This window comes from Canis aureus, chromosome 8, assembly GCF_053574225.1.
Source record: "Canis aureus isolate CA01 chromosome 8, VMU_Caureus_v.1.0, whole genome shotgun sequence".
Classification (NCBI taxonomy): Eukaryota; Metazoa; Chordata; class Mammalia; order Carnivora; family Canidae; genus Canis; species Canis aureus.
In genome coordinates this window covers 46,436,100-46,448,856 of record NC_135618.1, presented here as the reverse complement: position 1 = coordinate 46,448,856, position 12,757 = coordinate 46,436,100, and the positions used below count along the sequence as shown (strand labels likewise).

At 42.5% G+C, this 12,757-nt stretch overlaps 1 protein-coding gene across 1 annotated transcript in view; it reads left to right on the top strand.

Annotated features, from left to right (window-relative positions):
- Positions 1-12,757, top strand: part of LOC144318994 (uncharacterized) — a 143,575-nt gene that overhangs the window by 78,783 nt on the left and 52,035 nt on the right. The window contains exons 37-38 of the mRNA XM_077906642.1: positions 1,326-1,543; positions 3,587-3,780. Of these exons, the coding sequence (XP_077762768.1) occupies positions 1,326-1,543; positions 3,587-3,780 (412 nt within the window). The remainder of the gene's footprint in view (positions 1-1,325; positions 1,544-3,586; positions 3,781-12,757) is intronic.

The window sequence follows — 12,757 nt, the reverse complement described above, 5'->3', positions numbered from 1 at the left end:
CACACCATTTTCCCTCTTATAGAACATCTTGCATTAGTGTGGTACATTCCAGCTGTCAAGCTGATGATAATATATTATTAACTGAAGTCCATCATTTAAATCCACACTCACGCTTAAAGGTGTTTAGTTCTGTGGGTTTTGCCAAACGCAGAATGTCATCTTTACTGTGTCACACGGAATAGTTTCACTGTCCTAAAAATCCCCCATGCTCCACCTGTGCATCCCTTCTCCCCTTAACCCCTGGCTACCGCTGAACTGCTGGCATCTCTGGCTTTACCTTTTTCCAGAATGTCATATAGTTGGGATCATCTAGCATGTAGCCTTTGCAGGCTGGCTCCTTTCACTAAGTAAGGAATTCTTCACGTCTTGTTGTGGCTTGAAGCCTCATTTCTTTTTATCAGTAAATGATATTGTGTGGATGTATCAGTTTATCAGTTTGTAGAGGGACCAGGCATGCTTCTAAGAGCTTCCCACGTGGCTGTGATATACCTACGAGGCTGGACCAACTTCTGTCCTGTAGATGGGGAGACTGAGGCCCAGATTAGGAAGGGGGGCTTCAGGTCCCCCAGACTTGGTGGAGGAGCAAACCGCTGGGGGCCTGACCCCCAGGATGTCTCCTCCTTGTGCAGCAGACACTCTCCCTTTTGAACTCCAGACCTTCTGGGGGTCCTCTGGGCCCTGGGGGGGGGGTCACTGTTGGGGGCATCCTTTCTGTAACTGAGGGGGCCAGGTTTCCACTGCTTCTCCCAGCTGCTCCCTTCAGGCAAAGCATGAGTTTTAGAGCCGGGCACCCCCATATGAAATACATGACCCTCTCTGGGCCTCAGTCTCCCTCTCTATAAGATGGAAATTCCCGGGATCCCTGGGTGGCGCAGCGGTTTGGCGCCTGCCTTTGGCCCAGGGCGCGATCCTGGAGACCCAGGATCGAATCCCACATCGGGCTCCCGGTGCATGGAGCCTGCTTCTCTCTCTGCCTTTGTCTCTGCCTCTCTCTCTCTCTCTCTGTGTGACTATCATAAATAAATAAAAATTAAAAAAATAATAATAATAAAAAAAAGATGGAAATTCCCATTTTACATATGTTGGGAAGGACAAGGGAAGACTCTGTCCCTGGGCCAGGAGCTGGGGTCAGGGAAGACACTCCTCCATTCTTCCTTCTGCTTCCTCTCTTCCTGTGTGGTTGCAGTCTGCTGTGCTTGGGGTGGTTCTCAGAGTTGGAGTGGCTTGGGAAGGCTTCCTGGAGGAAAGGCCCTCCCACGTAGCCAGCTCCCACAGACCCTTCCTGTCCTCTCTCCACTTCTGAGCCCTCTCCTGCCTCCCCCTAGGTACAGGTGGCTGCCCAACGATACAAAGACCACACCCTCAGCGGCTCCCTGTCTATGCACACCTCCAGCCAGGAGCTGCTTCTGCTGGAGGCCGACACCAGCCAGGACACCCAGAGACGCAGTCGAGGCTGGAGCATGAATGTCCTCCTCCACCAGGCAGTCCTCAGTGCCCCCCAGGCTGTCCAGCTGCAGCTGTCCAGCAAAGTGGCTCCAGCCAGGTGAGGGTCCCCAGAGGCCATGCAGGGAGTGGGGAGAGGGCAGGGAGGGGGGCCTCCAAGGGCAAAGGGCTGGTATCCTGGAAGATGGGAAATCATTGCTCAGAGGTGCCCTCTACCATCACTCAGGTTGAAATCACTCCTTGTATGCAATTCTTGATTTTAAGCCATTGAGGGAAAGGAAGAAGGAGGCATTCAGTTTTCCATGTCAATCTCTTTTTCTTTTCTTTCTTAGTAATGACTGCATTCATTGTAGGTGACTTGAAAGATTATAATAAAGAATAAAACGAGAGTATGAGAGATCGTTGCAGGGAGTATGTTGGTGCAGCCTTTCATCCCAAACTGTATCTCCACAATGGGGGCTTATCCACCATGACATGGCCATCAGGATCCTGGGGTGTGGAGCCTGCTGCTCGGGTTCAAACCCGAACTCAGCCTCTGGGACCTTGCAGCAGCCACTGTGCCCTTCTGTGCCCAAGTTTCTCTACCTGCTTCTTGGGGTTGTCCTCGGGTTCACAGAGCAGCACACATGGATGCCTCACCAGTGCCTGGCCAGTGAGCATGTTCACTCCCAGCTGTCATTGTCACTGGCCCTCTGAGTAGGACACATTCTGGCAAAGACTGGGCCTCCATTAAATGTTTCTGCCCTGTTTCCCCTGCTGTCCCAGGATTGACAGCTTTTATGAATTTGAAGAGACCCAAGGCTCTAGGTATGGTTCTAGATCACTCTATCTCCAGAATAACCGCCAAGAGCTGTCCACCCGTTGATTCACCCATCTGTCTGAATGTCCATCATTGTCTCTGGTCTTAAAAGAGTTTGAGGCAGATTATGAAAACATAAATTGTTCTAGGTCAGAATTGACAAACTTTCAGCAAAGAGGCAGATGGTAAGTAAATATTTTCAGATCTATAGGCCATATGGTCTTGGTGGCAATGACTCCGAGATCGTAGCACAGAAGCATCCTAGATGACACGCAAATGAATGGCTGTGGCTGTGTCTCAATAAACTTTGATTTACAAAACAGATTATGGGCTGATTTCAGCCCCACAGACCCGTAGTTTGCCAACTTTTGTTCAAGATTTTTCAAGACACATGAGGATGAGGAAATGAGTGTGAAGGGAAAAGAAAAGAAAAATGGGGAAGAAAGGAAGGTGCTCAGAGTGGCTTTCAGATACAAAACACATGCCATGAAGTCCTCTACATTTTTTAGAGCTCAGCTTAAGATTTGGCTCTGAGTATCCTAGTAGCCAACGCAAAAAGAGAAACCAACCAGTGGCATTATTTGCAAAGGCCACGTGGAAATACACACTCACACCTGTGCACGTATGCACCAAGGAAGACATGGCTGACCGTGTTTCTGGTGTTGATCCTCAAGGGAAGTGTCTCCCATGGTGTCCTATGAAGAAATCTTTGTGGATAGGGACCATGTCCCATTCCCCAATTTTCCAGGAAGTTTAATACAGGCTTGTTGAAACTGTTTATTTTCTCCTTGCTCATCATCATATCACACATTGATGACTTATCATATCACACATTGATGACTTATTAGCAATATCCACTCAATATCCGTGGTTCAGTTTTTATTTTTATTTTTATTTATTTATGATAGGCACACAGTGAGAGAGAGAGAGGCAGAGACACAGGCAGAGGGAGAAGCAGGCTCCATGCACCGGGAGCCCGACGTGGGAATCGATCCCGGGTCTCCAGGATCGCGCCCTGGGCCAAAGGCAGGCGCCAAACCGCTGCGCCACCCAGGGATCCCCGTGGTTCAGTTTTATACCTCACTGTATAGAAGGAGAAAGTGGGACTCTGAGAGGTTATGTCCTTGTCCAAGGCCACAGTTAGTAGTGGCACTGGGATTCAAATCCAGGTTTGGCTGACCCCAAAGCCCGTGATCTTAACCCCTATTACACTGCATCCCCATGGGCTTAGAGCCCAGTAAAACAGTCCTATAATGGGTCTGGGCAGCAGGGTTCAGGGACCTGCCTCTGTGGCCTGCCTCCAGGGGTAGGTGCTGCTCCTTATCCCCATCACGTTCCTTCCAGGGTTTGGCTGTTTTATAAGGCGCTGGTGGACCAGAACACGGCACAGCTTCTCCTCAAGGCTTCTGCGGAGCAGAGGGGAGGCCACGTCCTGACCCTGCAGAGCCAAGCCCAGCACACGGTGGCTGGTTGGACAGCTGTGCCCCACCTCCTGACCCTCAAGGGCATGCTGAAGCAGAAGAAAACTCTTAGAGAGGGTGAGCCTGGGGAACACCACAGGGTAGGGGCAGTGGGGGTCTTGGGGAAGCGCTTTTATGGAACCACAGAGTAAATTAAATCCTGCATATTTTCAAGTCCACTGATACGCAATTTCAGTATCTCGTGCATTGATGATACCCCTTTGTCGGAAACTAATACCCATTCTGACAAAGCGAATATTCTAACAAAATACCAAGCAAATTTCCTTATGCAGTACTTGTCAGAACCATTAATGAACTAATGGACATTGGAAAAACCCAAGAGGAAGAGTTGGGGACAGAGTTTCCCATGCATATTTTTTCTAATAATTTAGACATAATTTCAGACTCACAGAAAAGTGGCAAGAATAGTACAAATACTCCCATAGGCCCTTTACCCAGGTTCCCCAATTACTGACATTTTACTACAATTGCTTTATCATTTTTCTTACCTCTTTCTCTCTATATACACATATTGCCATTTTTATTTGTGTATAAAAATACATTTTTTCCTGAACTGTGTTTTACTAAGTTAAGACATGATATTTCTTTATCCCTAGTGCAACGTTTATTTTTAAAAATAAAGATATTCTCTGGGCACCTGCATGGCTCAGGCAGTGGAGTGTCCAACTCTCAATTTCAGCTCAGCTCTCGATCTTAGGGTTGTGAGTTTGAGCCTGGCATTGGGCTTTGCACTAGGCATGGAACCTATTTTAAAAAATAAAATAAAGGTATTCTCCTCCATTCCACAATGCAGCCATCAAAATCAGAAAATTGAGATTATTTCTTTCCCTTTCATGATATTTACATTTTTGAAGGGTATGGGGCAGTCGTTTTGTAGACTGGTCTTTGCCTTCCACAAACATTATGTGTGTAGCTGTAACATTCATCTATGGGCATAGATCAGTAGAAGGACTATTTTCCAAAGCTCGCTGGTCCACTGGCCCTGGGATATCGATAGGGTGGCTCATTGGCCTCTTCCCTGAAGAAAAAAAAAAAAAAAACCCTTATTTAGGGGTTGGTCTGATGCTTCCTCGTGACTACTTTCAAGGAGGCCACAGTAGCCGTGCACCATCATATCTAGAAGTACCTGATGTCAGTATGTCCCAGTGTTGGTCACATTAGCTTTGATCACTTGATTAACAATGTCTGCCAGGTTTCTCCCCTGTTAAGTTTTTATTTTTTCCTTCAAATTCTTACCTCTTAAAACAGGTTGAAGAACATTTCCTTCTCTTTTATTTCCCAAAAGAGTTTGTGTAAGATGGATGTTCATGCTCCCCTTTGTGTCTGGTAGACTCTACCCGCGAAGCCACCTGGAATGTTCTTTGTGGAAAAGTTTTTTGGAACATGTCTGGATGAAAAGCTATTGAGATTTTCTATTTCGTCATGTGTCAGTTTGTAAGCCATACTTTTCAAGGAATTTGTCCGTTTCAATGAAGTTGTCAAATTCATTGGTGTAGAGTTGCTCATTGTATCTATTTTATCTTTTCAATATATGTGGGATCTATAGCGCTGTCCCTGCTTTCAATTCTGATAGTCATTCCTTGTGCCACTTCTCTCTCTTCCTTATTGATCTAATAATTCATTAATTTTGTTGATCTTCTCAACCAACAGTTGGTTTTGTTGTCTCTCTAGTTGTCTCTTTCTGGTTTCTCTGATTCCAGCTCTTATCTCTATTATTTCCTTTCTTACCCTTAATTTGGATTGACTCTAGTTTATTAAAGTGGACTTTCAAGCCATTGATTTTTAGACATTTTTTCTTTCCTAATATAAGCATATAAAACTGCCTATTTGCCTCTCAGTATTCTGTGAGCTGCTTCCCACAAATTTTGATGTCCTGTATTTCCATTATTATTTATTTTTGAAATATTTTCTGAGCTCTCTTGTGATTTCTTCCTTGACCCCTGGGTTATTTAGAAGTGCTTTTGCTTAATTTCCAAATATTTGAAAGTTTTCTAGATAGCATCTTAATATTTATTTTCATTGTGGTCAGAGGATCAGTCTTTTAAAATTTGTTGTGACTTGTTTTATGAGCCAGTATATAATCTATCTTATGAACATAACTTATGCACTGAAAAGGAATTTGTGGGTTGCCTGGGTGGCTCCGATGATTAAGCATCTGCCTTCAGCTCAGGTCATGATCCCAGGGTCCTAGGATTGAGCCCCACATTAGGCTCCCTGCTCAGCGGGGAATCTATTTCTCCCTCTCCCTCTGCCTTTCCCCCGACTTGTGCGTGCTCTCTCTCTCTCTCAAATGAATAAAAAAATCTTAAAAAAAAAAAGAAAAAGAATTTGTATTCTGCTCTTGGGTGTAATGTTCTATAAAAGTCAATTAAGTCAAAGTGCTTGGTTTTATATATCCTCACTGATTTTCTTTTGGTCTTGTTATTGTATTAATTGATGAGAGAAGGCTGTTAAACTCTCCAACTGTGTTTGTGGATTTCTCAATTTCTTCATTTGATTCTGTCCATTTTTGCTTCTTGTGTATTGACGTGCTGCTATTAGGTGCATGTGCATTTACAATTGTTACACTTTCTTTTTTTTTTTTAATTTATTTATTCATGATAGTCACACAGAGAGAGACAGAGAGGCAGAGACACAGGCAGAGGGAGAAGCAGGCTCCATGCAGGGAGCCCGATGTGGGACTCGATCCCGGGTCCCCAGGATCGCGCCCCGGGCCAAAGGCAGGCGCCAAACCACTGCGCCACCCAGGGATCCCCAATTGTTACACTTTCTTGATGAATCAAGCCATTTATTGTGAAATGTCCTGTCTCATATGACTCTCTTTTTTAAAGATTTTATTTATTTATTCATGAGAGACACAGAAAGAGAGGCAGAGACATACATAGGCAGAGGGAGGAGAAGCAGGCTCCCTGCAGGGAGCCCAATGTGGGACTTGATCCCAGTACCACGGGATCATGCCCTGAGCCAAAAAGGCAGACACTCAACCGCTGAACCACCCAGGTGTCGGTCATACAATTCTTTATCTGAAGTCTGTTTTGTCTGATACTAATGTAGCCACTCTTGCATTTTTATTGCCATTCACCTTGTATGTATTTTGCCACCTTTTTGCTTTAAACATGGCTCCTTATATTTAAGGTAAATTTCTTGCAGACCACATATAGTTAGATTTTGCTTTTATGTCTAGCCTGATAACCTCTGCCTTTTAATTATACTAGTTAGTTGACTGATGTTTAATGTAACTATAGATATAATTGGATTTATGTCTACTATTTTGCTATTTGCTTTTCCATATATTTTTTGTTCCTCTATTCTTTTTGTGCCTGCTTTTGGATCAGTTAAAAAATTAGAACTTAGTTCTATCTATTTCTCTTTAAATATCTGTTTCTTTGTATTATTTAACATTTTACTTAGCATTTGAATTGAAGCATTTCACATTAAGTGTAAGAACCTGGGCTTTCATCCCTTTCTGCTGTTGTTGCCGTCTGTGTTAGATCTACATATACTCCAACTCTCCAATACAACATAATAATTTTTGCTTTAATCGTATTGATTTGAAAGAAGTTAAGAGAAATATTTTTTTTTAATTTTTCACACACATATTCACCCTTTATGGGTTCTTCACTCCTTCCTAAAGTTCAAAATTTCTTTTTGGTATCATTTCCTATCATTTTAAAGAACCACCTTTAGCATTTCTTGGAAGGCAGGGTAACTATCAGTGAATCCCTTTCATTTTAATTTGTCTGAAAATGTTATGTTTGCCTTCATTCCCAAAGGACATTTTGTATATGCATAAATTTAAACACATAGGACATTTTCACTTTTGGGAAATTATTTCTTCCAAGATTTTTTTCTGTCCCATTTTCTCTGTCCTCTCCTCCTTGGGATTTCCAGTTGATATGTTTCAGAACTTTTGATACTGTTGCATAGGTCTCTGAAGTTCCCTTGATTTTTTTTTTTTAGTCTTTTTTCTTTCTTCAGATGTCTATTGATCTGTCTTCCAGCTCACTGATGTTTTCTTTTGTCTTCTCCAAATACCACCCAATAAAAATTTTAGGATTATCGGATACATTTTTTAAATCTTAGATTTTGTAGTTTTTGTTCTGGAATCACATCAGGGTTTCAAAAAAATGATTTCCATTTTTTTAAGATTTTGTTTATTCATTCACAAGAGACACAGAGAGAGAGGCAGAGACATAGGCAGAGAGAGGAGAAGCAGACTCCATGCAGGGAGCCTGATGTGGGACTCGATCCCAGAACCCTGGGGTCACTCTCTAAGCTGAACTGCTGAGCCACCCAGGTGTCCCTGATTTCCATTTTAAGGCTGAGATTACCTCTGTTCATTCGATACAAGAATATTGTCCTTATATTCTCAAGCATAGTAATAAGAGGTGTTTTAAAAATCCTTATGACGTTCTTGTCCTGTTTCTTGGTACCTCTAGAAATTTGAGATTGTATTCTGGACATTTTGAATTATGTAGAGGCTCTGATTTTTTTATTTCTCTCTCTTTTTAAATATTGTGTTTATTTATTCATGAGAGATACACAGAGAGAGGCAGAGATGTAGGCAGAGGGAGGAGGGTCCATGCAGGGAGCCCAATGTGGGACTCTATCCCAGGACCCCAGGATCATGACCTGAGCTGAAGGCAGTTGCTCAACCACTGAGCTACCCAGGTGTCCCTCTTTTTTATTGCTCTGAAGAGGGTTTCTGTTTGATTGTTTCGTGATTGTTTTTTGTTTTTTCTTATTTTAGCTGACATTTAACTTGGCTAGACTCAGAATCTAAACTCTCTCCACTCCAGTGGAATGCAGCTGAAATCAGTTCAGTTCTCTTATTTTTGCTGGGCTACTTGGAATCTTTTCTACCCTTTTGAAGTTTGGGGATCAGCAAAGATTTGAACAGAGTTTATAGGTAGAATTTAGAGTTTCCCCTGGTTGGCCCTCTTCAGAATTCCCCACTTTCCTTTTCATTTGTTGCTATTACTTTGAACTCTGTTTTCAGACTCTTTAGTTGTTTAGACTGTGGATTGTAGTCTGAACGTTGTCCACTTTCATGGCACCAAAAAGAATGAAAACATGCAACTCATTTAGGGCTAATCATTTCCTCCAAGTGTTGACTCCCATCCAGGGTCTGCCTATCTGTGGTCACTCTCCTGTCACTTTAGATAGTTGTTTCTTCATTTTGCCCAGAGTTTACAATTGTTATCTTAGGAGCATTGGTCCAGTCAAGCTCCCCAACCATTCATAGAAATGAACATGTTCCTATATTTTCTGAGCTCTTCCTTCCTTTATGACCATAAAGATGTTTCAGTCTCATTTTATGTTTTCTGTGACATGAAATAAGCCATTTCTCCAAGGATCCTTGATTCCTTTCAGTGCAAATTAGTATGTAGAAACTAAGATCTCAGTGCCTGGTATGTTTTTTTCCTACTGGACTATCCATCTGGGCCTTTTTTAATGGATGGATCAAGGAAACAGAAGTGTACACACACACACACACACACACACACACACACACACTTTCTATGTCTGTTTATAGGTAGATAAGTTTAAAGCCATTAGTTTACACTGATGTCCTCAACTTCAGTCTATCCTCAGAATGCTAATTCTCATTTTTTTCCCTTTTCATATTTCTCATTCCCTTCTCCAACAGAAAGAAACCAATTATCCACAATATATTTACGTATGTGTTCAGCCCAAGAACACACAGAAAGTAGTTTCAGAGTTACTAACCTATAGTTCTGTGAAAGTAAACTTTGTTAATTAGAATTCAATATTTGATTAGAATTCTTTTCATCTTTGGCCTGAACATAATGTGGTTGAGATCCATCCAAGTAGTTGTTGAAGGCATAAATCCAAACCCTGGGTTCAAATGTTTGTTAGAGTTAATCCCCACCCCCACCCCTCATGTGATTCTGTTAATCATTTGAAATACAGTTGGGTTCACTGGTTTCTGTTTGTATTCCATTTTCAGGTTTTCCCCTATCCTTATTGACTTTATGTATTTGTTTTTTTGATTATGTGAAACATTAACAAGGTTCCCAAAGCCAGGATCACACAGAAAGGGACCCTTTGCCCAAGCATCCTGGACCGTAACACCCTATCTAGACATCTGTCCAGGGCCCAGTGTTTCAGAACCTGAAGGCTCTGCTTGCTTCCCCCAAAAGGTGGATGCTATTCTCTGGTCTGGTAATAACATTAGCACTGACCCTCCTAATCCCAAATTGGTTAAAATGTGCCAAAGTCAAATTTCATAATAAAATGCAAAGGTTTGAAAAAATGTAAATATAATCAAGTCAATAAATGTTACAGAGAACCATTCTTTTTTTAAGATTTTATTTATTTAGGGCAGCCTGGGTGGCTCAGAGGTTTAGCACTGCCTTCAGCCCAGGGCATGACCCGGGAGACCCAGGATCAAGTCCTACATTGGGATCCCTGCATGGAGCCTGCTTCTCCCTCTGCCTGTGTCTCTGCCTCTCTCTCTCTCCCCGTGTTTCTCGTGAATAAATAAATAAAATCTTTTAATATTTATTTATTCATGAGACATACACAGAAAGAGACAGAGACACAGGCAGAGGGAGAAGCAGGCTCCCTGTGGGGAGCCCGATGCAGGACTCGATCCCAGGAACCCGGGATCATGCCTTGAGCCAAAGGCAGGTGCTCAACCACTGAGCCACCCAAGTGCCCCACAGAGAACTTTTCTTGTCAAGTTTACTTTGAGTAACACTGATGCTCCCTCCTTCATTTCCTAACACCTATTACTTCATTTCTGAAGGCAATTATTGAGGTATAATTTCTTGGAGTGTAGTTTACATATAGGATTGACGTTTTGGTAAACTCACAGTGGTATGGCCACCAAAACAATCTTGATACAGAACAGTCCCATCTCCCCCCGCAAAGTTCTGTCTTGCCACCCATTGTAGTCAGCCTCTCTCCCACCCGCAACCCTGACAACCACTGAGCTGCTGTCCATCCCCACGGTTTTGGCTTTTCTATAATGTGACATGAATGGGAACATACAGTATGTTAACTCTTTTGAGTATGGTGTCTTTTGCCCAATGTAATATGGTCGAGATTCATCCAAGCTGTGGAACATATCCATAGTTTATTCCTTTTTATTGCTGAGTTGTAGTCCGTGGTATGGATATACTACAGATTATCCACGCACAGTTGAAGGACATATGGGTTGTTTTCAGTACTTTCCAATTACAAATGAAGCTACTATAGTCATTGGCCTACAGGTTTTTGTGGGACCATATGGTTTCATTTCCCTTGAGTAAATACCCAGGAGTGGAATTGTAGGATTGCATGGCAAGTACATGTTGAAATCTAGAGGAAACTGCTGTACCATTTCACATTCCCACCAGTGTGGTGAGAATCCTCATTCCTTTGCATCTTTGCTAGCAATTGGTGTTGTCAATTTTTGGTTTGGGGGCTTTCAGTTGTGATTTATACTTGAATCCCATTTTGGTTTAAATTTGCATTTTCCTCAGGACTAATTACGTTGAACATCTTCAGAGGCTTATGTGCTACTTAAAAATTTTGTGAGCAAAGTGTCTATTTAAACATTTTGCCCATTTAAAAAATTGAGTTTTCTTGAATTCCCAAACTGAATTTGGGAATTACTTACACAAGTCCTGTATAAGATATGTGTTTTGAAAATATCTTCTCCCAATCTGTGGCTTTACATTCTTTCACTGGTGTCTTTTGAACAACAAAGATTTTGAATTTCGATCAAGTCCAATTGATTTTTTTTAAAAGATTTTATTTATTCATGAGAGACACAGAGACAGAGGCAGAGACAGAAGCAGAGGGAGAAGCAGGCTCCATGCAGGGACCCCGATGTGGGACTCGATCCGGGGTCTCCAGGATCACACCCTGGGCCGAAGGCAGGCGCCAAACCGCTGAGCCACGCAGGGATCCCCCAATTGATTTTTTTAATGAATAATGCTTTTTCTGTCATATAAGATATCTTTATTTACTAAACCTGAGGCCACACCTTAGAAGTTTTATGATTTTAGATTTTAAAATGTGGGCTTCTGATTAATTTTGAATTAATTTGTGTATATGATTGGGTAAAGGTCAAGGTAATTTTTTTACTTGTGGATTTTCAATCATTTCAGCACATTCATTATAAAGACCATCCTTTCTCTCCTGAATTATTTTTGTACCTTTGTCAAATATCAATCGACCATGTGTGGGGGTCTATTCCTGGACTCTATGCTGTCCTATCAACAATATTTCATTTTCTCTTCTCAATAGTCTAGTGAAATCTTACTTTGGTTATCCATGATTAACTGGTTATTATCTTACAGGATATGGTAACATAGGGCCTTACAACATAGAGAATTTGTAAAAAGATGACCACAAGATTCTGTGAGAAAGCTCTATCTTTGTGGAAAGTGCCCTGTACTCTGTGATTGAGATTTGCATGAGTTCTGGGTCTGGAAGCACAGAACTGCAGCCCAGAGGTACAGAAGGGCCTCTTCCCTGGTGGTGGTAGCCCACGAATCCAACCTTCAACGATAGGAGGGGGAGATATAAGGGTATTTGGACCATGCCAGGGTTCTGAGAGAACCTGGGTGGGGGCCAGGAGATGCAAATGGTTCTGATTACAGCAAGAATTTCCCTGTTGCATGAATTATATATGGGAATAGACTGGCCCAAATATGTGGATTCTTCTCTGGATGGATGAGACCTCCAAGCAATTTTTCCATCCCCAGAATTCCAGGTTGGATCCTCAAGTCTTCCTGGGTCTCATTTTTACAGTCTGTACAATGGGGTCATTCTATCACTGTAGTCTGTGGCTCTCTTAAGCAGGAAGTGAGCACTGATATTAACTGAGGTTCCTTAGTAGGCCTCCTGCTCCCCAGTGCCCCCTGCCCAAAGCCCTTTTGCTTGTGAATTAGCTTGCTTGATCCTCACAGCATCCTGGGAGGAAGCTGGTTTAATTTGGTCCATCCCCCAGGTATGCCCTCCTGATATGAGTTAGAATTACATCGTGGATCTAGGAACTTCCTACCCCAGGATCCTTTTC